Below are 25,460 nucleotides of genomic sequence, written 5' to 3'. Positions count from 1 at the left end.
ATCAGCAGCACTGTCTTTTATTTAATTAATGCAACAAAACATCATGGATGCATCCTTTTTTATTTTTTTTAACTTTTTATTGACAGAACCCATGCCAAGGTAATTTTTTACAGCATTATCCCTTGCACTCACTTCTGTTCCAATTTTTCCCCTCCCTCCCTCCACCCCTTCCCCAGATGGCAAGCAGTCCTTTACATGTTAAATAGGTTACAGTATATCCTAGATATAATATATGTGCACATAACCGAACAGTTCTCTTTTTGCACAGGAAGAGTTTGATTCAGAAGGTATAAATAACCCGGGAAGAAAAACAGAAATGCAAACAGTTTATATTCATTTCCCAGTGTTCTTTCTTTAGGTGTAGCTGCTTCTGTCCATCCTTGATCAATTGAAACTGAATTATCTCTCTTTATCGAAGGGAATCACTTCCATCAGAATACATCCTCAAACAGTATCGTTGTTGAGGTATATAATGATCTCATGGATGCATCCTGACAGAAAACACTGATATTTAATAGACCATGTCATTGCAAGGAGAAGGCAAAGAGAAGATGTGAGAATGATGAAGGCAATCTGTGGTACAGAGTGTTGGACCCATCATCATGACTCCAAGCTAAATATTTGCATTCAATAGAAGTGGCGACTCTATTCTATTCTAATATTCTATTGTCTGTTTTAGCTACACCCAAAGAAAGGACACTGGAAAATGAATGTAAACTGCTTGCATTTTTGTTTTTCTTCCTGGGTTATTTATACCTTCTGAATCCAATTCTCCCTGTGCAACAAGAAAACTGTTTGGTTCTGCACACGTATATTGTATCTAGGATATACTGTAACCTATTTAACATGTAAAGGACTGCTTGCCATCTCCGGGAAGGGGTGACAACTACCTGAAGACAATGTCAAGAGATTAGAGCACTTCTCCATGTTGGCTGAAAATTTCTGTTACATGGCAGGACGAAGTTATCCCCAGGAGGTCAAGGATGCCTCTGTTGTCCATCTCTATAAAAGATAAGGAAATAGGTTGTCTTGTGAAAATCACAGCAAGCTTTTTGGCCAAAGTCCTTAATAAGCTGGTCCTTCACCTGGAGCATAGTTATCCACTGAAAAGTTAGTATGCTTTCAGAAAGGATTGAGGAACAGTCAATATGATGTTTGCTGCCTGACAACTCTAGGAGAAGTCCTAGGAACAGAAAAAAGTTCTGTACACAACTCCCAAGCACTCAACAAACTCTACTGCAGTGAGTGGGTATAAGGAAAAGAACCTAGAACTCAAAATTTTTTAAAAAGATGCAGCTCTGATGGACTGGTCATTTTTGTTCAAATGCCAAATATACATTTACCTAAAAGACTATTTTATGGAGAACTCACACGAGGTAAGTGCTCACATAGAGATCCGAAGAAGTGACTCAAGGACACTTTCAAGGTTTTGCTGAAGAATTTTGGAATCAAGTGTGAGCTTGGGAGACACTGACACAGGCATATGCATTAATCTATTAGCACTGATCTTCCCATATTCTTATCTTAAAGTGCATCCAAATCTGTCTCAAACTTAGAACTAGTCCAATTTTATTTTACAATTGAAGAAAGAGTAACATTAACTCACATCCATACATTTCTTCCAAAAAAATTTACTTAATATTTCCCCAGTTATATTCAAAACCTTAAAATTATTTTTTACATTAAAACTTTTTTTGAGTTCTAGGTTCTTCCCCTTATTCCCACTCACAATTTTTTAAAATAACTTTTTATTGACAGAACCCATGCTAGGGTAGTTTTTTTTACAGCATTATCCCTTGCACTCACTTCTGTTCCAATTTTTCCCCTCCCTCTCTCCACCCCTTCCCCGAGATGGCAAGCAGTCCTTTACATGTTAAATAGGGTACAGTATATCCTAGATACAATATACGTGTGCAGAACTGAACAGTTTTCTTGTTGCACAGGGAGAATTGGATTCAGAAGGTATAAATAACCCGGGAAGAAAAACAAAAATGCAAGCAGTTTATATTCATTTCCCAATGTTCTTTCTTTGGGTGTAGCTGCTTCTGTCCATCCTTGATCAAATTGAAACTAAGTTAGATCTCTTTATCGAAGAGATCCACTTCCATCAGAATACATCCTCATACAGTATCGTTGTTGAGGTATATAATGATCTCCTGGTTCTGCTCATTTCACTTAGCATCAGTTCATGTAAGTCTCGCTAATACTCTCTGTCTTCATCCTGCTGGTCATTTCTTACAGAACAATAACATTCCATAACATTCATATACCACAATTTACCCAGCCATTCTCCAATTGATGGGCATCCATTCATTTTCCAGTTTCTAGCCACTACAAACAGGGCTGCCACAAACATTTTGGCACATACAGGTCCCTTTCCCTTCTTTGGTATCTCTTTGGGGTATAAGCCCAGCAGAAACACTGCTGGATCAAAGGGTATGCACAGTTTGATAACTTTTTCAGCATAGTTCCAAATTACTCTCCAGAATGGCTGGATGTGTTCACAATTCCACCAACAATGTATCAGTGTCCCTGTTTTCCCCTATTCTCTCCAACATTCCACATTATCTTTCCCTGTCATTCTAGCCAATCTGACAGGTGTGTAGTGGTATCTCAGAGTTGTCTTAATTTGCATTTCTCTGATTAAAAATGATTTGGAGCTTATTTTCATATGGCTATAAATAGTTTTAATTTCTTCGTCTGAGAATTGTCTGTTCATAACCTTTGACCATTTATCAACTGGAGAATGGCTTGATTTCTTATAAATTAGAGTCAATTCTCTATATATTTTGGAAATGAGGCCTTTATCAGAACCTTTGACTGTAAAAATGTTTCCCCAGTTTATTCCCAGTTCATTCCCTTCTAATCTTGTCTGCATTTGTTTTGTTTGTACAAAAACTTTTCAATTTGATATAATCAAAATTTTCTATTTTGTGGTCAATAGTGATCTCTAGTTCTTTGGCCATAAATTCCTCCCTCTTCCACAGGTCTGAGAGGTAAACTATCCTATGCTCTTCTAATTTATTTATAATCTCATTCTTTATGCCTAGGTCATGAACCATTTTGACTTTACCTTGGTGTATGGTGTTAAGTGTGGGTCAATGCCTAATTTCTGCCATACTAATTTCCAATTTTCCCAGCAATTTTTGTCAAATAATGCATTCTTATCCCAAAAACTGGGGTCTTTGGGTTTTTTCAAATACTAGATTATTAAAGTTATTGGCTGTTTTGTCCTTTGAACCTAATCTATTCCATTGATCAACTAGTCTATTTCTTAGCCAATACCAGATGGTTTTAGTAACTGCTGCTTTATAATATAATTTTAGATCTGGTACAGCGAGGCCACCTTCGTTTGATTTTTTTTTCATTAATTCCCTTGAAATTCTTGACATTTTGTTTTTCCCTATGAACTTTGTTGTTATTTTTTCTAGGTCATCAAAATAGTTTTTTGATATCCACTCACAATTAAGAAGCCACATCTGTACAACAGTGTAAAGTTTATAAACTACTGCCATGACCACCATCCTGTGAAGTAATTATGTAATACAAGTATTATTAGTCCCACTTTACAGGTGAAAAATTGAGTCTCAGGAATTTTTAAATGTCATTTAATTTTTCCCAATTAAATATAAAAATAATTTTAAAAATGGATTTTTATAAGATTTTGATTTCAGAGAATTTAAATTCAAGATCATAAAAATGAGTCACTGATTGAGACAGGGCTGGAATCTAAGATTCAGGATACCTGTCCAACTTTTTCCTTGGCACTTCCTCCCTTGGCTGGGCCTGTGAGTGAGAGTTTCTTCTAACTAACTGTATGAGATTTTGGTCTTGGAGTCTCTAGAGTGCTAAAGTTTAATTTCTTAGATTTCTCCCCTCTCCCCTCCCTACCTGTCTCTTCAGTAGAACCAATGCTATTTCTATGCTTGGATACTGAGTGCTTGAGGCACAGGGAACCAAAGGATTTTTCTTAGAGATTTCTAGATTTTGGCCTAAACTTCTGACTCAAAAAGTATACATATTACATAATCAAGCACCCCCAAAGAACAAAGAATCAGAAAGAACTTCTCTTTTCCTGGAAGACTCAGAGCAATGAGAATGACCAAGACTTAGAAATCATGTGACTTTCTAATTGGTCTTCTTGCATCCCATATTTCTTTTCTTTAATCTACTCTCTGTGTATATTTCAAATTGATATTCTTTTTTTTTTGATTTTTCAAAAAATAAATTATTATTTTTTATTATAGCTTTTTATTTACAAGTTATATGCATGGGTAATTTTTCAGCATTGACAATTGCAAAACCTTTTGTTCCAATTTTTCCCCTCTTCCCCCATCCCCTTCCCCAGATGGCAGGTAGACCAATACATGTAAAATATGTTAAAGTATAAGTTAAATACAATATATGTATACATGTTCAGACAGTTATTTTGCTGCACAAAAAGAGTTGGCTTTGAAATAATGTACAATTAGCCTGTGAGAGAAATCAAAAATGCAGGCAGACAAAAATAGAGGGATTGGGAATTTTATGTAGTGGTTCATAGTCATCTCCCAGAGTTCTTTCGCTGGGTGTAGCTGGTTCAATTCATTACTGCTCTATTGGAACTGATTTGGTTCATCACATTGTTGAAGAGGGCCACGTCCATCAGAATTGATCATCATATATTTCAAATTGATATTCTTAAAGCACCATTCTGATCATATTGCTTCCTTGATCAATATATTTCAATGTTTACACGTTGCCACTTGAATAAAAAATAAATTTGTTTGTTTTACTTATAAAACCAATTTCACAATTTGTCACCAGAGACATTCTGTCCTTTTCTGTCTATGTGTCTTTTTTTTATCTGTTCACTTAACCTCTGCCTAGCTCAGTTTCCTCAGCTCTAAAATGGAGTACTTATACTGCATAAGGTTCTTTCCAGCTTTAAATCTGTGATACATTGAGAGGATGGCACCTTCTCAGGCCAATTACATATCAGATTTCTTCCTATGCTTAATGCACCAGACAGACTGATCTATGGTTCCCCCTATGCTCTCCTTCATCTACATCACTGGTTCCCTTAAAGGCTCAGCTCCAGTATTATCTACTCTAAGAATTCTTTTCTGATAGTCATTAGTGCCTTTGCTAGGGCTAGCCTTAGAACCAGGAAGATGTGACTTCAGTCTTGTATGTATGTGATCTTGGGCAAGGCCACTTAACTTCTCATTGTTCTCCCTAAGGCTATATATTGCAGAGAAGATGCTGACCTGTATTGTTAGAAGTAGTTTTTTAAATTACCATTTTTATTAACAATAATAATAGATAATAATAGCTAGCATTTACATAGCACTTTAAGGTGTGCAGCTCTTTACAAAATTGTATTATTTTATCACAACAAACTCTGGGAGGTAGGGGCTATTCTGAATTTAATCCCATTCTTCAGATGAGGGAATCTCAAAATAACAAGTCCAGTCTCTATTCCTATATTCTAAATTTAACCCCATTCTTCAGATGAGGAAGTACCAAACTAACAAGTTCAGTCCCTATTCTTATTTTCTGAATTTACTTATGGGTGATATCTTGCATACAGTGTTTGGGGATTATCAGGGATTATGGCTTTTTTGCCTTTACATCTCTGTTGTCCAACTTAATGCATGTCACAAAGTAAGAATTTAATATGTGGTTGCTACTGATTGATTAATTGTTCAAAGTGGGACTTGAGCCTTAAAATTTTGTTAGGATTTGGATTAGGGGGCAGAAGGTGGGTAGTATAGCTCTGAGCATCTTCCAGTGCTTGCAAGTGTGGGCCATTTTCCCTCTGCTTTCCATGATGACCCAAAGACCCACAAGACCCTGAATAGGCAGGGCTCAGGAGGCCACCATGTTCCCTTTCTCCCCCCATCCCTACCTCTGACCTTGGTGCTCTTCCTCTCTATAGCTGCTGAAAAAGATCCAGCATTGCTCCATTCCCAGGATGGGAGAAGTGTGACCTTGACGTGCAGGACCCACTTCTTTCCTTTGCTGTTGGAGTGTTGTGGTATAAGGAGAGAGGTTGCCATGGAGAACCAGAAAGATGGGCCTTTTTATTCCGGCACCAGCAGCTTGGTGGGGCATGATCTTAGAAAGATGTTCACATGCAAAACTGAGGTTGAAGGAGAAAAGCATGTGGGAAAATCCTGGGTTTTAGAGGTACTGTCTGAGTTTTCACCAAAGTAGCATGTAAGTGTTAGGGGGTCACCAGGTGGGTCCTGTTCTGCTGGTTTCAGGCTGAATCCGACCTAGGCATTCTTCCATTCCCATCACTTGTCCCAGGTTCTCTGTATAAAGTTTAGTCTTGCTACAAATTGAATGTGTCTGTGGCATTGAATACTTAAGACCACTTTACTGAATCTCTAAACAAATTTAAAACTTTACCAACATAAAGAGGATTATGGCAGAGCAAACTGTTAACATACAATATACTTCACTTAGAAATATGGGCCAATGTAGACCTGACTAGGGTGTCTGAGAGCAGGTTCACATTCAAACTTTGATTTTTCCATCTTTATATAAATTTTCAGCCTTTCTGTTTGCTGGGTAGGTTTTTAAAATTGAGGTTAGTCCACTTCTTCCCCCTATTTATCTTTGATTGTTGTGCTCAGGGAAGGGATACTTATTTGATGTTAGTCTAAATCAAAATTACTGAGGTGGGATACTCTCTGTCCCCAATCAAGCAGATGATGCAATCTGAGGTCGAAAAGAAATGCTTCCCAAAGAGATACTAAAGAAGGGAAAGGGACCTGCATGTGCCAAAATGTTTGTGGCAGCCCTGTTTGTAGTGGCTAGAAACTGGAAAATGAATGGATGCCCATCAATTGGAGAATGGTTGGGTAAATTGTGGTATATGAATGTTATGGAATATTATTGTTCTGTAAGGAATGACCAGCAGGATGAATACAGAGAGGCTTGGAGAGACCTACATGAACTGATGCTAAGTGAAATGAGCAGAACCAGGAGATCATTATATACCTCAACAACGATACTATTTGAGGATGTATTCTGATGGACGTGGATTTCTTTGACAAAGAGAAGTTCTAACTCAGTTCCAATTGATCAGTGATGGACAGAAGCAGCTACACCCAGAGATGGAACACTGGGAAATGAATGTAAACTGTTTGCATTTTTGTTTTTCTTCCCGGGTTATTTTTACCTTCTGAATCCAACTCTTCCTGTGCAACAAGAGAACTGTTTGGTTCTGCACACATATATTGTATCTAAGATATACTGTGGCATATTTAACATGTATAGGACTGCTTGCCATTTGGGGGAGGGGGTGGAGGGAGGGAGGGGAAAAGTCGGAACAGAAGTGAGTGCAAGGGATAATGATGTAAAAAAATTACCTATGCGTATGTTGTCAATAAAAAATTATAATTAAAAAAAGGAAAAAAACGGAAAAAACCAATCCTTGTCTTCAAGAAACTAGTGGGGAGATGCAACATGTAAAAATCAAAACAATGGATATTCAAAGTTTAAAAAAAATGCTTTTTGGAATAGTGTTGTTTCACAATATGTGGAAAAGGAAGTCCAGAAACCAGGAGAGAGTGGGTGCAGGAAGACTTTCCTAGTCTCTGGACTTGATTACTGCTTTATTCCAGCTCATTAAGTTTACTTAACTCTTTTTCAGTCTGAGGTTAACTCCCATTGGCCAACCAAAGTCAGACTGCACCAGACATCAGTGAGGTCTCTTTGTAAAAAAATGAATAAAGCAAAGCCAGCTCTCCCCAAGATGTTTAGTTATGTGGTTATGAGATCAAAGAATTGAAAGCTGGAAGAAACTTTAGAGATCATCTATTCCAATCTGCTCCTTTTAGAGAGAAGGAATCCAATGGATCACATATGATTTCCCCAAGATCACACAGGGACTGAACCAGCACAGTTAGAATTCCAACTTGGATCTTTACACTTTACATTTGGTGTTCTCAAAAAAAGAAAAAAAAATTTCCCCCCAGATTTTTCAGGTCATAAAAACCTCTTTGCCTGAATCAATGTAGATTTATGTGGTTTTGGAGGGTAATTGTTTTTTGTTTTTTTGTTTTTTTTGAATCTGTGGGCATATATTCACTTCCCTTTTAGCCAAGCTACTGACAGTATTTGAGTCTGAGTGACTCATGAGCAGGAAACCTTTTAGGCTTATGCACTGACACATTTCCCAGGGGCCTAGAAATGAAAGGGTCAAGATGAGGATGAGCTCCACAATCAACAATGAAGTGGATGGCTTCAGAGGAAACCGGAAAGATGTTTAAGAGCTAACACAGAAGGAAGTGAGAAGGATGCAATAACAGCAGCGTTATGAGCCGGGGAGGGGGAGACACCAAACTTTGGAAGACTTTATAACCATGATCAACATGGTCACAAACCAGGAGGACTTACAAGTAAAAATAAAACACTCATTGTCTGCAAGAGAAGTGCTGTGCTTAAGGGGCAAATGAGACACACATTGTTTGCACATGGCCAGTGTAAGAATATGTTTCATGATAATGTGCATATTTTTATAAGGGTTCAATTAAAAAAATTCTCATTGTAATAAGAAGTTAAAGGGAGAGATTAAAAATTGTTTATATATTAATTAATTTAAAAATTACACAAGCATTCTGGAGCTGGACAATGGATTACAAAGAGAGACTTAGTCTTCTTGTACATGTGAAATAATGTCTATATGTGAGACAATTTCCTATCTTAATAATCTTGGTGCTGCTCTTGATTTCCCACTCTCTTTGGGAATTTGCACTAGTTTATTACGACCATCAAAGGCAAAAGGATGGGGAATTTGTGGTTTCCTAGAACGTAGCAGTTTCCAGGAATGGGATGGTGGTGGTGGTAGTGTAGATCCTCCTCCTCCTCCATCTCTGACACAATTATTATTTACACACCACTCAGAGCCATCAAACCCAAACGATGACCGACTGAGGCTTGAACTGGGAACCTATTATTGACCAATCAGTGAGAGCTACAGTCATTTGAGTTTAAAGCATGGTCAAGTTGCTCCATGTGAATCCCAGTGGACTTTATCAAAGCCTGGTTTTCCAATTCTCTATTTCAAGAAATCATAAAGGAAATTATAAGAAAAAGAATTAATTGTTCAGTTTATTTTTAAATGATAATAAGTAGGGAAGAGAAAAAAATCTCTAGCTGCAAATCAACATAGTATAAATCTGTCAGTTATAATAACGGATACATGGATGTTATCATCAATACATACTGGATTAGTGTGGGGTGGAACCAAGATGGAGAACTTGTTTGAATTCTCCCAAATTCCTTTCCAAACACCTCAGAATAAATTCTGGAGCATCTGTAAGGTTAAGATTTATGAATATGTTCCTACAGAATGGCTCGCTCCCACAACAAGAAATGTTTAATAACAATAAATTATTTAAAAAAAGGCAAACAAGAATTGACAGCACAGTTTTTACAATAAAAGTACTTACAGCATCTTATGATTAACATAACTAGTAGAATACAAAGAGATACATAGAGTAGAGGAAGAGAGAAGAAAGAATACTCACTGATTTGGGGAAGCACCAACTTTGCAGACTTCTGGCCGGAGAATCTGGGATCAAAGCCCTGCGAGGCCCGACCGGGAGGATCCCAGGCAAAGAGTCCTTTCCAATTTGGGTATTGATCTATCATGACTTAAATAGCCCAGGGAACAAAGGCGGCTAAATGCCAGCAATACTGACTTCACTTTCTTGAGCGAATATATAGTTATAATTATTTTTTTGCAGAAAATGTTTAGAATAGTGTCATAATGATAATATTCATGGCCTCAGATATTTTTATATAATTTATTTATATATTTATATAATTGTCCAGATATTGGCTAATTGGCGAACTCTTACAGCAAGTTGCAAAAATTTCCCTTCTCTTTCTCTTCTTCTCTCCTCTTCTTCCCTCCTCTTTTCCTCTCCTCCCTCTTCTTTCTTCCTCCCCTTCCATTTCTTCCTTCTCCACCTTTCCCTTGTCTTCCTTCCCCTTTCCTCCTCCCATTCCCTTTTTTTCTTCCCTCCTTCTCTCCCCTCATACTCCTTCCCTTTCCACTTTCTTCCTCATCTTCCTCTTTCTTTCCTCCTCCTCACCAGAGAAGTAGAAAGGCAGAATAACTTGGCTATCTCAAAGGATCATAGACATAAAAGATTATTAATTACTATGTAAGCATATGGCCCTTTTGTCCTGCTATCAGAGATTATAACACAGAGAAACTAAACCGTGCAGTGTACCAAGTTGGAGTAGAGGTGGTCTGGGCTCCTTACTAGGAACAAAAGTCTCTTTCTCTGTGTATCTCTCTTTCTCTCTCTATCTCATCTCTGTCTCTTTCTCTGTCTGTCTCTACATGACCTCAAGCTCCTTTACTATCTTGGTCACCCTTTAGATTTTCTCTAGTTTATTTGTGTCCTTTGTAAAGCATGATAGCCAGAAGTATACCCAACACTGCAGATGTCTTTCAAAGTACAGTGGGAATATCCCTCCCCCCCTTTTTGATGGACTACATACCTATTTTCATATTGTCTTTTCTTAGTAATTAGTGGTCATTGTCCCATTGTCTGCAAGCACAAGTCCCATCCCTTTTTTTGATTCTCTTTTTCCTCTCAATATAGCTAACATTAATGTTCCTCTTCTTTTTTTTTGGTCATTAGTTTCATTCACAAGTTTCAGTTCTTTCTGAAGCATTCCTTACATTATTATTATTATTATTATTTTTGCTGAGGCAATTGGGGTTAATTGACTTGGCCAGAGTCACACAGCCAGGACATGTTAAGTGTCTGGGTAAGATTTGAACTCAGGTCCTCCTGATTTCAGGGCTGGTGCCCTATCCACTGTGCCACCTAATTTTTACAAAACCAGACCACAATTTTTATTTATTTTGCCTTTGCTTTTGTCTTCTGAACAATACTTTTAAAAAAATCAAATTTTCTTGATGAGTTAGTTCCCTGCACATCCATAATGGTTCCTCTCGACAATTCCCATTTTCTCACCTCATTTAAATATGTTTCTCTTTCTGCCTTGAGAGTTTTATTCATTTTTCCTAGCTTGACACTCCCTTCCTATAGAATTTTAAGCCATGGGATACAATCTATGCTTCTTCTGAACCTTTTGAAATCTGCATTTCCAAATCAGATTCATTTTGTCTATCTACCTGTCTTTGTGTGTGTCTGTGTGTCTGTTTCTATCTCTCTCTGTCTTTCTCTCTTTCTTTCTCTTTTGACTTAGATGTAACTCTGGAACTGGAATCAGCCTCCAATTTTGGGATCTCTTCCTGGCTTCCTCGAACTATTTAAAATCCCAAGATGCATGGGGGCCATTAGTTTCTTTGGTTAACCAATAAATTATTCCTTCTAGTTAAAAAGGCTCATACTTCATAAAGAGATATAGACCATCTTGTTTACAAATTAAATCACAAAGGAATTCCACTAAATTCCACAAATGGAAGTGGGGGGACCCTCCCCCCTTTACTCTCCTCCAGCTAAACCGTCGCCAGAAAATCAATTGGAATACTTTGGCAAAGTCCACAGTCCCAAATTCTCAATAGCTCTTTATTGACTTAGGGAGGATGGTTCAAACATTTGTCTTTCTCCAGTGCTTATACTAAAGGATCTGTATGGTACAGGTCATAATCAGGAAATTAACAGTAAAGTTTTTTTTCTAAACATGGTGATTTTATTTAACTAACATTTTATACAATTCTTAATTTTTCTCTTCTATGGCAAACTCACTTGAGGACTCCAATGGCATTTGGGACTCTTAACGCTTTATTTGCTAACGCCTTGACTAAGTATTTCCAGTCAGAAAAAATAGCCATTTTCTCTTTATAGGTCCCAGTTTCCTCATTTGAAGGATGAAAGGGTTGAACTAGATGGCCACTCTAAGCCTAGATTGTCTCTTCTTCAATGCTTCCGCCAGGTGGTGCTAGATCACCAGTCATGCATCATTACAATTCCCACTAGACTTAAAACAATTTGTAGAAGGAGCAAAAAACATTGAATTTGAAGACAGGAGATCTAGTTGCAAATTCCGATAGTCACTCTGTGACCCTGAACAAATCACTCACTCAAAAAGTTGAAGATGGGTTCAGGCTCCTTTGTCCACATAAATCTGTTCTTTATCTCAATTTCCCCCTTTCTATTGTTGATACCACTATTCTCTTAGACTCTTTTCCTAGACTCTTTAGAATTATCCCAGAATTTCCCCTTTCCCATATCTCGTACTCCAGCCAATTAGTTGCTAAATTCTGTTAAAATTGCCTCCACAATAACACTCCTAATGTCTCAGCTCACACTACTATGGTCTTAGGCTCTCATTCTTACTGGTGCATTTGATCTCTCTTCCGGCCCTTTGCCCATTTTTGGCTTCCTATTATATCAATGTTAAATTGTAGCTTAAACTATTTCACAAATACAAGCGCTTTAAGTGAAAAGTCATACTTCCCAAGAAGTGAACAGAAACTTTCTACAAAGCTGAAAAAATTAGTTTAGGAGGACTAAAAAACTAACCAAGAAAGTAAAGACTGATCAAGAAAGTGATCGAAGGGTCTTGTTGCTTAATAACTCTCTTAAAACATTTATTACACTGATGCCTTTTATGTGTATAGGTTTGTATGCATAGATAATACAAATATAAATGTTTATCTAATTTTAATTAATCAAACTATAATTGGTTCATTCAGGAATATTTATATTATATGAAACAAGACTTAACTATTACAATTACTAACTTACTAGCTTACTTAACTATTACAATTTCTTATAATTCTTCAGCTAGGGAGTTCCCTTTCCTACTTCACTATAACTTTTGTAAACTCTTTTAATTAATCATCCCCTTTAGAAAGGTGTTTAGAAAAGTGTTAGTTTTTAATGTGAACATGGAAATTCTTTTTAAGTTAGAAAGCTCATAAGGTCATCAGACTGGCTATCATTGGACTATCCAGCCTAGCCTAAATAGTTATTCATTCACTTGGATGCTAACCAGGTCATTTAGAATGGAACATCACTCTTTAAACCAGCTCAGTAGGAGATGGACAATCATTGCCAGTCTCTGCTTTAGGAAAAGTTTACTTTTCTCCAACTCTAGGTGGCATCAAAGGGCAATGGCAACCTTGGAACTTCTGGCCAATGAAATCAATTTTCTCTTCAACCAATTAGGAATCAATCACGCTAAAATCTTTCAGATTCTTACTGTCCCAGTTTCAATAGAGTAGTTTTTGTTTGTTTGTTTGTTTTTTAAGCTACCCTTTCCCTTTTCCAGCACCAAGATCCCCACCCTTTCACCCCCAGCTCTTCTCAGGTTACCCTTCCTCTCCTGTTTCTGCTATCTTGCCTCCTGATTCTCAGTAAGTTATTCTTTACTTAAAAAATCACAAAAAACCCCAAATTTCTCCTATCAAATAAGTAGTTTTTTCCCCAATGATAACTCAAAGTCCAAATTTTTCATTTTTTTGTTTCATCCTCTTTAATTATAAAACATATATATGCAAATTAGCTGAGATACATCATGCTTTGCAGCTTTCTGAATTTCTCAAAATAGTAATGCATCTCTTTGACATTACAAGGCAAAGGAGGCAGGAACAACACTGTTACGTGGGGTAGCAGTTACAGGACACCAGATGACAATAGAGCACAGAATAGATGTGCAGCCCCTGTTCTTTTTTTTTTTTTTTTCAATTCTGTGGACGCCACATGATTGGCATTTAGGATGTGCTCCAGTATGCATGTTCTAATTAAGGACTCAGAGACACTCAGGACTTGAATTTCCAGATAAAAAAATTGGCATGGCACTAATAGAAAACCGCTCTGTCACTAATGAGGTGAGGAAGTGTGGACCACTGAAATGACATTGTTCTCTGAAATGCTTAATAAGGAATAAGAAATCAAGGGCAATGAGCCATGAAAGTTAACTCTAACTGTGCTGAACCAAACTGGGTTTCCCTGACTTATGGCCACACTGCAGACAGTATTTCTTAAAAACTTCATTTTTTTAGTTTTGAAAAATAAAATCTCTTTCTTTGCCTTTTTACAACACTAAATCATTTCCATACAAGTGAGGTAACTATATATAATGTGATCAAGTTCTGAGTGATCATTCTACACTATAGATCATTGCTCCTAAACTGTCCAATTCGACCTGGAAGTTTTATTTATTTGTATGAAATTTTAGCAGTGTACATTAAAACAAAGTACTTTTCCTTCTTGTATCACTCATCTAAATATTTACCTAAAATGGTGGCAGCATACCATAATACTTTCAAAAATTATGATTTTCCTTTATTAAAAAAAATCACCTTTTTTACTTTCTCAACAATAACTGCTCCTTAGGAAAAAGGACCTGAAGAAACAGCATACTTTATATTTTTGGAAGTTTGATATTCCCTTCCCTCCCTTCAAAAACACTACTGATGTGTGAACAAATTATTCTCATAAAGATTTTGTAAGAGGTGAGAAAATATTTACAATGTTCTTATTGTATAAATACATACAATTTATTGTATGTTCACTTGTATTGACTCATACAAGTCTCCCCAGGGTTCTCTGAAATGGTCCCCTTGATTATTTCTTACAACATAATGCTACTCTCCTATATTAATTGACCATACCTTGTTTAGTCGTCTTCCAGTTTATGGGTAGTTTCCAATTCCTTGCCATTACAAAAAAGAGCTACTATAAATATTTTTGTACATATGAGCCCTTCTCCTCTGAAAAGGTGGACATTTTGTTAGCCGTGATTTGTATTTACTAGTCTTTGGGGTTTTTTTTTGGGGGGGGCAATATAAAGTATTTTCAAGTAACTTGACATCCTCTCCTCTTTCAGACCTTGAGAATCAATCTCTTAATACTTTCATAATTATGTCTCTACCAACATGGAGCTCATTCATTAAGTCCAGTTCTTTCTTCTGCTTTTGTTTTCCATGTAATATTTTAGTTCCATATCTACTTATTCATGCTTTATATCAGGAAAGAGCCTAAATGTAGTAGCTCCAGTGTCAGTAATGAATGAAATAAAAAATGTCAGTTTATTATAGGAATCTCAATTACCTATTTGTAGTCCTCCCACTGTTAAAACCTAAAATATTCTCAAGATGATCTAGCTTAGTTTGATTTTTTTTTGATAAATTCATATTTACATTTAGTTTATTTATTATAAAATATAAGCAATTATATAAAATTACATAAATATAATATTACATATTATATTGATAAGTTTAAGAATCTGATTTCCCCTTTATTGTTCTTTAAAGTGTTTTTGAGACTATATTGCTCATAATTGTCTATTTTTTGTAATATTTTACAAACATCTTTCTATTATAAATAGATATTGTTTCTGAGTTTGACATTTATCCTTTGATAGGGAGATCAAATATTTGCTGACTAAAGTATTTTCTAGAATCTTTTGCTCTCCAGGTTGTAGAGAGTGATTTCCATTGGTTAAATTTTCTTAGGAAATAGTTTTTTATATAGTTAGTATATAATAGTATATTATTATATAGTTATTATAATATTATATATTATTATATAGTTAGGTAAATGATAGTTTATTGGTGTTTGTTCTTTTACCCATTTCCCATTATTCAATAAACTTGTTTAAATAGGTCAGGTTGTAGATAACACAACTTTTGTGTTTATAGTCAACTGACCTCTTATTGCTTACTCTTGAGCCATATTTTTCATCACTTAAAAACCTACTTCTTAATGCCTGTTTTAGCTTTGAAAATGACCAGATTAAAGCCATCTATAATAATACGGAAAAAAGCTCTAAATCCTATTGATTAGAGAAATGCCAATTAAAACAGCTACCTTATACTGCTAATTGTTTAATTATCTAGGTTCCTATTATCCTATGCTCCTCAGACTGGTGCTTGCATAATTTATATAGAATAGTATTACCAATAGCAATAATAACTTATCTGTGTGCATGTCCCCGTTACCCAATCCTACCCCTTCTAGTTAGAATTTTAGTTCTTATGAGTGTAACTGTTTGCATTTCTGTTTTTCTTCCCAGATTATTTTTACCTTCTGAATCCAATTCTCCCTGTGCAACAAGAGAACTGCTCAGTTCTGCACACATATATTGTATCTAGGATATACTGTAACATATTTAACACGTATAAGACTGCTTGCCATCTAGGGGAAGGAGTGGAGGGAGGGAAGGGAAAAGTCAGAACAGAAGTGAGTGCAAGGGATGTTGTAAAAAATTACCCAGGCATATGTTCTGTCAATAAAAAATTATTAAAAAAAAGATGGAAAAAAAAAAGAATGTCAGTTCCTTAAGGGTGCAGGCCATTAAAGAAACTTTATATCCCTAGATCTTAGCATAGTATCTTATGTCCAATAAGCTTAATAAATGTTTATTGCAGCCCAGAATTAGAAGGGACCTTATAAGAGTTTTGTCCCTACTACCTCTTTTTATAGAGAAAACTGGAGACTAGGGAAGTTAAATGACTTACCTGTGCTTTTGAGGATAATACATGGATAGCAGGGCCAGGATTTGAGCCCAGGAACTCTGACTTGAGAACTTTTTCTATTATCCCATGTTGCCTTAGATACCAGTAAGGAGCTATGTGAATCCAGACAAGAAGATCTTAGCCAGTTAAGAAGAGGTAGATAAATTTGGAAAAAGAGAAAGAAAGTATATCAGAATTTACTGCTGGATGAATTCCCCAAGATGGTCAATGACAAAAAGAAAAACTCACAATCATCAAGATGCTTGGAACAGCTTTTTTTCCCCCTCCAGTGGCAAGGATTTTGAAATAAAATAGATGCCTATTAATTAGGGAATGACTAAGCAAAGTTATAGTGGAATGGAATGTTATTGTGTTGTAAGAAGCAATGAATTTGACAAATGCAGAAAGGTATGAAAAGATTTATATGAACTGATTCAGAGAAGTAGACCCAGGAAAACATTATATATAGTGGCTACAATAATTTAATGCAGAGAACCATAACAAAAAAATTGAAAACCAATATTATAATACTTAAATTGCCAGGTTTGATCTCAAAGAAGAGATATGAGACTATATTTCCCCCTTTCTTTGCAGAGATGTGAGACTGAATGTAGAAAACTGCCAGATTTTTTTGGCATTGATTACTTTTGCTGAATTTTTGTTTCTCTTTTAAAAATAGTTTTTGTTATAAGGGATTACTCTCTGGGAGAAAGAGGAAGCTACAAAGAAAAGTGGCTAACATAAAAACAAAAATATCAATGAAATATTTCAATTAAAAATAAACGTGAAAGATCATAAGATCTTAGTTAATTTGATAAACAAACAGGAGATGGCATTTTAATTTTGCTTTACCCAGAGATGTTGGGGAAAAGCAATTCAAGTAGATGGAAAAATGTTCTCAAATATGTGAAAGCAGGAAAGTTCAGAAGTTGATAGGAATAATGAAGAGTCCGACTTGGTCTGGAAAGGAGATAAGTCCCAAATGTTGTAGGACCGCTAGTGCCTTGGAGGTTTGGGCTTCCTCCTGTTGGCAAGGAGAACATTGAAAGGTTTTTGAGTAGGAGAATGATGTATTCAAAGTCACAAATTAGGAAGGTCCATCTGGCAATAGGTGTCAGTTACCCAGTTAAAGGAGTATTCTCTATAAGACTGCTGCAATAGAAACAGATGAGAGACAGTGGGAATAGCGAGGAGATTAAGAGAAGTGAATACATCATTATCTTGATAGTATGTCCCACTGGTTTATTCCTTTCCCCTTCATCCCTAATGAACTCTGCTCCTCTTGCTCAGATGCATGGATGAGCAGAGTTCTATTCTTCTCCAGACTTTGGAGCAGTCCTCCCTTCCTTAATCCCTGGGTGTGATATCAGAACCCAAGAGAAGGACTGGGATAAACTGATAGGCAAGGGGAGCTTTAATTAGAGTCCTATGATAGAGCTGGAAGGAATCTTAGAGATCAGATTCCACCCTCATTTTTCCAAATTGGGAAACCAAAGCTCAAAGAGGGGAAGGGACTCACCACCATCACAGAGGTAGTGGAAGAGGTGGAACCTGAATCCAAGTCTTTTGAAGATAGATGTGGAATTTAAAAGCAACCAGGAAGGAGAAAGTCATTTTCTCAAAAACCAAGATCAGATATCAGTCTCCTGATTGACAGGTTATAAAGTTGGCCTTGGGACACAGGTTTAGTGAACAAAGGGATGGCAATCCATCTCCTGCTCTGAGAAGCCTAGCAGGGACCTAATATTTGGAGCAGAACCTTGCTTGACAAGATACAGATGCTCAGGGTTTATTTGGCTTGCTGTCTGCTGAAGTCTAGTGTCCTTGGCTTTCACTAGTTGAAAGCCAGAAAGGGGGCTGAGAAAAGCCTCCCACACTCCTAAATCTTTCCTCTATTAAAACCAGGTTCTTTCCCCAACTTGCCATTTCTCAACCTTCCTTCTTCAGGGGTAGCTCCCCAACAAGCAATTCTGTAACTTCATGGGCTGCCTTAAACCCAACAATTTTCTACCCTGATGCATCTACCACCATTAAAGATAAGAAAACCACACAGGAGTTAAGGATAGAGGAGGAGGAGGTTTTATTTACAGACCAGAGATGGCATGGCTCTGGGAAAGCACACAAAGTACAGTCTGCTCCTTATTCAACACATTCTCTGTTCATGGTAACAGCATCCAGACTAAAGATTTCTCTGGTTCAGACTTCAACTCCAAGACTGGTGCTTATCCTGAGCCATCAAAAGCCTATTGAATTACCCTCCCCACCTCTGTTCCCAAGCCAGCAAATACTCCCTTCTCCTATAGCACCCAGCACCCATTGCCACTGTGTCTGAGGAGAATGTTTTCCCATGTGCTCCCCCTCTGCCTCACATCCAGGGTCCATTCTGTGCTAGTCTGACAATGCAGTGACAAACTTTTCTTGTCCTCAAAAGCCCTGGAGCCTTTCTCCCAAAGTTGGTCTATTTTTCCCAGAGCCAAGTACCATCAGCAGGTTTTATTAGAGGGAGTATTGTTGGAGGAAGCTACGACTGTCTGGCCCTGGCCTCTATCAGGAGATTTTCATCCTTCCCTTTCTTGTTTGGCTTCCTCCACCCTGACTCTGACATAGATTTCCATTCTGTGGTTGGCTCAAGGCCCTTCTTTCCCCAGAAGTAGGGAGAAATTGAGGGGACAAAGAAAGAAAGGCTATGCAATCTTAGTGGGTGGTGATGCTGCTGGGAAGAGATATTGAGAGGGACAGAGAAGGTAATATACTGGCTGCTTCACCCACCTGCCTCAGGCCTGGGCTGGCTGCTGGCTCACAGGTTAGCTCTCACTCTGCCCGGACTCCCAGACTAGGCGTTTGTCCCAAGTCTCCCTTCCCCCAAGCCCTCTAGGTCTCCTTTGCCTCGGAGGGAGCCTTAGCCAGTCCTGTGTTGGTGCTGGGAAGAGCAGAAACAAAAATAGCTGAATGCAGCTGAGACCCGGTGAGCCCATAAATAGCTCAGTGATAAATACCCCATAACACCCCTGGGCAATAGTCAGGAGACACTGAAGCCTTGAAATCCCTGCCAGCTCCTAGCAGCTCAGTAAATAAACAGAAGGCCCTGCCGGACCAAAGGCCGTTCCCCACCTCCTCATGCAGCGGGGATGGAGCAGGTCTCTGCCATAAGGAGTCAAAGATGGAAGTGTGGGGAGGGAGGAAAGCTTGGGGTGTTGGAGCTGGCCCGTGCAGCGAAGGCGGGACTCAGTTCAAGGCATCCAGGGAGATGCTAAACTTGGGCTTGGGTCTGGGCTTGGCCGAAGCCACGCTCCTCTTGCGCAGGGGCCCTTTGGGAGAGGCGAGAGGGAGGGAGTCCAGGAGCGTCCGGTCCTCCTCCAGCTGGCGGGCAGTGCAGGCCGGCGTGGGCACCTTGACGGTGTTGCCAAACTTAGAGTAGTCCACCGAGTAGCGGCCGTCCTCCTCGGCCACGATGGGAACGAATCGCTGGCCCCAGAGGATCTCATCCGCAAGGTAGGAGGTTCGAGCCTGCGTGGTGATGCCCGTGGTTTCCACAACGCCTTCCAATATCACAATGACCTCCAGGTCCTGATGATGATGCAAGTCACTCGGGGCAAGGTCATACAGGGGACTGTTGGCATCAATGATGTGGTAGATGATCAGGGGAGCCACCAGAAAGATGTTGTTTCCCCCCACCCCGTTCTCCATCGGGATGTCCACCTGGTGCAAGGGCACGATCTCGCCTTCGGGGCTCGTGGTCTTCCGGACCACCTGCATGCGGATGGTGGCGCTGATGATCATGCTTTTCCGCAGGTCCCCCACGCGCAGCATGAAGCAGAGGCGGCCGTGGCGCATGGCGATGACCGCGTGCTTGCTGAAGATGAGCGTCTCGGCCCGCCGATGAGCTTGGGCCGTCTTCATGAAGATGCAGCCCAACATGATGGCGTTGACCATGAGCCCCACGATGTTCTGCACGATCAGCACCAGGACGGCCAGGGGACACTCCTCGGTCACCATGCGGCCCCCGAAGCCAATGGTCACCTGCACCTCGATGGAGAAAAGGAAGGCGGAGGCGAAGGAGTGGATGCTGGTGACGCACGGGATGAAGGAGGCGTCATTCTCCCCAGCCCCAGTTCGGGTGCTATGGTCCAGGTCGCCGTGGGCGAAAGCAATGAGCCACCAGGCCATGGCAAAGAGGAGCCAGCTGCAGAGAAGGACATGGTGAAGATGAGCAACGTGTGGTGCCATTTGAGGTCCACCAGGGTGGTGAAGACATCCTGGAGGAAGCGGCCCTGCTCCCGAATGTTCTTGTGGGCTACGTTGCAGTTGCCATTCTTGGCCACAAAGCGGGCTCTCCTCTCGCGGGCATGGTACCTGGGTTCTGCGGGGTCCTCTGCCAGCCGAGTCAGGACATACTCCTCGGGGATGATCCCCTTGCGGGACAACATGGCTTAGACCTTCCCCTCCCTAACCTTCCCCCATGGGGAGGGGCGGTCCAGTCAGCCCGGCCCTGCCTCCCCTCTCAATCCCCAGCTGCTCCCGTCACCCCTTCCACCCTAAGTCAGAGTTGGAAATTAGTCACGTGGTCCAAGAGGCGATCGCCCACCCGCCCCAGCTCAGGTTCCTAGGGGCCCGGGCTCACTCCCCCACTTCAGGATGTGACTGCCATGAGGTCACTCCCGCATACTGCTCCTGCCTCAGCCATCCCCGGCGCGTCTCCATTGGTTCATATCAATCCCCGCGGCCTCAGCCGCTGAACCTATCCCCTTCCCTACTGACCCTGGCCACTCTCCCCATCTCACAGATCGCGCCCGACCTCCTCCAACCTTCACTCTCTCTTTACCCCTCTCCCCTTCCCACCGGTCCCAGCCTCCTTCACCGGAAGCCCTCCGACCGCGTCCCGTGCCTCTCTCCACAGGGTCTGGGGACTCCCAACCTCTTCCTCCTTCGTTTCTCCAACCACCACCCCAGCTCGGCTCCCGCCCCTTCCAGCTCGGAGCCTCCTCCTTTCCCCCTCCTCCTGAGCTCGGCACCTGCTGCTGTTCCTCTAGTCGCTGCTGCTGCTGCTCCCTAACCCCGCCCTCCGCGCCAGTGTCGTATCCGAGCCTGGCGGTCTGTCCCTCTGTCCAGCGTCCCCTGACTCCTCGGCTTGGGTCCCAGCTCCAGTTAGGGAGGTGGAAAGCTGGGGACCCTACCGAGATGAGATATGGCGGAGTGGACTAGGGGAGAAAATTGGTTGGGGATATATTGAGGGCAGAAGGGTACATGGGAGTGGGAAGTGGGGTGGTGACTGGGGGCCTAGGAGAAGAGGGAGGCTGGGGGTAAGGTGAAGGGGAAAGGAAGGTAGGGACTGAGGGAGGCTAAAGGAGTGGGTGGGATGGGAAGACAGGAACTGCAGGAGGCGGGGGCGGGGTAGCGGAGGCAGAAGTGGGGATCGAAAGCTAAGGGAGCAGGAGATGCAGAAAGCTGGGGTGATGGCGGAGGAGTACCGGGAGGCTGCTGCGGCTGGGGGATGGGAATGGGGCTGAGGCTGAGGGAGGTAAGAGCTCAAGAGGCAGGAGGTGATGGCTGGGGCCAGGCATGGGAATAGGAGTGGCAGTAGGGAGGGAGGGTCGCCGATGAAGGCTGCAGCAGGAGCGGCAGCAGCGGCGCAGTCTGAGAGCTGCAGGACGAGATCGGGGTGACTGTCAGTGCGGAGTCCCAGCCCTGACTGCAGCGGGGTGGGGGGAGCGGGGACCCAGAAGCCGCCAGAGGGAGACTCTGACCGGGGATCAGCCGCAGCTGGGAGGAAGGCGGAGGACTGGGGGTGCGGGGAGAAGGGGGACGCTGCAAAGATGCAGCTCCACCCCTTCCCGGGTCCGCCTGGGAAGCGTGTGTGTGTTATGTGTGCATACGCATTGGGGAGCGGGGGGAGAGGAGAATCAGTTTTGTTTGTTTTGGGAGGAGGAGAGAGGTGGAGGAAGTCCCAGACGCTGGCAGCTCCCAACCCCTTACCTGCTCCCGCTCTCCTCCCAGCTGCCAGTCCAAATACGTAAAGACTGAGGGAAAGTAGGCAGCCGCTGTTTCTGTATTTCATAGCTTAGAGGGGGAAGGGGATGCCTTTCATAGACTCATAAAACTTGACCTGCAAAAGCTCTTAGACAATGTTTTTTAAATTGGGAAACTGAGGCCCAGGGAAGGGAAAAAACCAAAACAAAACAGCACAACGACATGGTGTTTTTGTTGGCAGAACCAGGATCTAGGCTTCCTGAGGCCCATTCACCTGAATATATTCAGCTACCAGTTCCTGGATTCAGGACACTTTTGCGGCATATACCTCGTTGCTTTTCCCCTTAGAATTTATGCTTTGCAGATACGCCTTTCTTTAAGTAAGCCTGGATTACAGATTTGAAGTAGAAAAGAATCCAAAACGTCTATAGTTCAATTCCCCTCATTTTGCATCCCAAAGTATAAAAAGGAAGGCATTCTCTTTATAGAAAGATTCTTTACTTAAGAGATGAATCATAATAGGCTATATTAATAATAACAATTTTTTCAAATGCTGAATCCCAATGAAATTTTAATAGATTCAATTTCAAAAATTCAATTTTCTTCAATATTTCAGTGATCTGAAGGCAGCTACATAACACAGTGTGTTGGACTGAAAGAATGGAGACATGAGTCTGTGTAAACATAATTTTCTCCACTGAGAGGGAGGTAGTGCAAATAAGTAGCTAGGTGGTGGTGTGCTGGATTTGGAGTCAGGAAGACCAGAATTCAAATCTATCTTCAGACATTATTAGCTGTGTAACCAAGTTATTGTGTGCCTCAGTTTCTTTCTCTGTAAAATGGGGATAGCTCCCACCTCCCAAGATTTCTGTGAAGAGTAGTCTACAAAAGTGCCATTATTATCTGTATTTTTTTTTACATGTACACTCATAGTAGGAGTTATTAGAAAGTTGTTCTATACCCCAATTCATTACATTGTGGTCAGAATGGTGATGAGCCTGCCTAGGCATTGCGAGGCTGGTATTCAGACAGTAAACATAGAGCCTGTTATCAGACCTGAGTTGAGAGACTCTCCATCTTGATAATTATTTCCAGAATTTGCCTTCACCTGGCATTGTCTTTGAAGACCCAAGGCCATTTTAGGAGAGTAGTGTGTAAATCCAATTTACATGATAATATCATTTATACTTGACCTCAGAGTATAAGGAAAACAACAGAATCAAGAGCCCTTGTTCTAATATAGCATACCATTTTAGTTTGCCAAGAAAACCCCAAATGGGCTCATGAAGGGTCTGACATGATTACAAATGACTTAACAGCAAAAACTCTAGTCTAATTGTTTGAAATGCATATGCTTTTATTTATTTATTTTGTTAAGGCAATCAGAGTTAAGCGACTGGCCCAGGGTCACCCAGCTAGTAAATATCTGAAGCTGGATTTGAATTAAGGTCCTGCTGATTCCAGGACCTGTGTTCTATTTACTGGACCATTTAGTTGCCTCCATATGCTTTTATTTTGAATCTGTGCAATAAAGAATAGAATCCCAATTTATTTCCGATTCAATCTCTGCTTTTCTTTGTCTAGTTTCATTTCAAAGCTGCCAACATTATAGTTTCTTCACATTGTTTTAGGGCCCTTTTTCTATCCACAACTGAAAAATGTAAATTCCCTCTTAGATTTTCATTGGCCTATTAAACTTGCCTCCAGAGGCTTCACCTCTTCTCGTGACTCATCATGCTATGGAGAACCTCAGAAAGTCATGGATCTTACTAAGGGTGACCCTTCTGATCCTGAGGAAGGGGCTATAGGAACTGTGTTTGCATGCATGCATACATCCAGGATTATAGGTGTCTTTTTCCATATAGAAGGATACATACATCCTTCTAAAAGCACTGTACCTAGAATCAGGAGAGTAGCATTCATGCCCAAACTTTGTCACTTACCATGTCCATGATTTTGAGTTTTATTTTTCTTATCTGTAAAAAGGGGATCATAATGCTGTTCTCCTTACTTCCCAGAGCTGTCAGGACCATTCTCAAGAGAGAATGTGAGCTGTGATCATTTGTCCTAATTCTGTCCATTTGGCTCTCTCTCTCTCTCTCTCTCTCTCTCTCTCTCTCTCTTTCTCTCTCTCTCTGTCTCTGTCTCTGTCTCTCTGTCTCTCTCACTGTCTCTGTCTCTGTCTCTCTCTCTCTCTCTCTCTCTCTCGGAAGCAAACAATATCCACTCTTGTGGTATATGATTAAGTTGCCAGCATCTTGACCTCCCTCATGGGGCTTTGACCCTTAATGAAGATGAACATGGGAGGAATGGCCTATTTTATCTTCTGTCCTTGATTTTTCCAATTAGGTCGTCCTGGGTTTTCTTTGTGATTATAGTGCCTTTCTAAATGAGCACACATAGCAATATATACTCAGGATCTTGAGCTGGGGAACTGTTCATCAGTAGTATAAAATTTAATAAGTGAGTAATCTTTTTTTTTTTTTAAACGACCACCTTGAGGATGAGTGAAATAGATTGTAGAGAACTTAAAAGATGAGAAAGTCAGAGATAATATTCATATGGAAATTTCCACTCCAGGTATGCCCCAAGGATTAACATTGTAAAATAGCAATGGCTTATGATTTTTCTTGTATGGTTAGTTCCTCTACCACTACAGATCACAGCTCCTTTCTAGATAAATCTTTGAGAAATACAGTGGCTGAAAAATTCATCACTTGGACAGTTAAACTGGTGATAAGTTTCTCTAAAGTTATCCAGATTAGACAACATCCTTAGCAATGTCATTGGAACTATTTACAATGTCATAGAGTCTTGAGCTGAAAGGATCTTTAAAGATGAAGGAGCCCAACCAAGCTCCTGATGCTATAAATGAGGAAGCCTAAGCATATCGAGGTGAAGTGAGTCAGTTTTTTAGCTTATGGGAAAATGTAAGCTCCTTGAGGATAAGTACTATTGCATTTTTGTCTTTGTCTCCAATACAGACCTGGCATATAGCCAGGGAATAATAAATGCTTGTTGATTGGTATTACTTTTGAGAACCCAC

General features: G+C 40.3%; 1 protein-coding gene across 1 annotated transcript; it reads right to left on the bottom strand.

The window, feature by feature from the left end:
* Positions 1-18,503: 18,503 nt before the first annotated feature.
* KCNJ11 (potassium inwardly rectifying channel subfamily J member 11) lies at positions 18,504-22,244 on the bottom strand. The gene is given in 2 exon segments (XM_051964538.1): positions 18,504-20,637; positions 20,640-22,244. Coding segments are annotated over 2 exon segments (1,200 nt in total). The 5' UTR covers positions 20,875-22,244; the 3' UTR covers positions 18,504-19,672.
* Positions 22,245-25,460: the final 3,216 nt, after the last annotated feature.

The sequence above is a fragment of the Antechinus flavipes genome, chromosome 6, assembly GCF_016432865.1.
Source record: "Antechinus flavipes isolate AdamAnt ecotype Samford, QLD, Australia chromosome 6, AdamAnt_v2, whole genome shotgun sequence".
Taxonomy (NCBI): domain Eukaryota; kingdom Metazoa; phylum Chordata; class Mammalia; order Dasyuromorphia; family Dasyuridae; genus Antechinus; species Antechinus flavipes.
The sequence above is the reverse complement of the archived record's forward strand: the minus strand, read 5'-3'. Positions and strand labels throughout refer to the sequence as shown.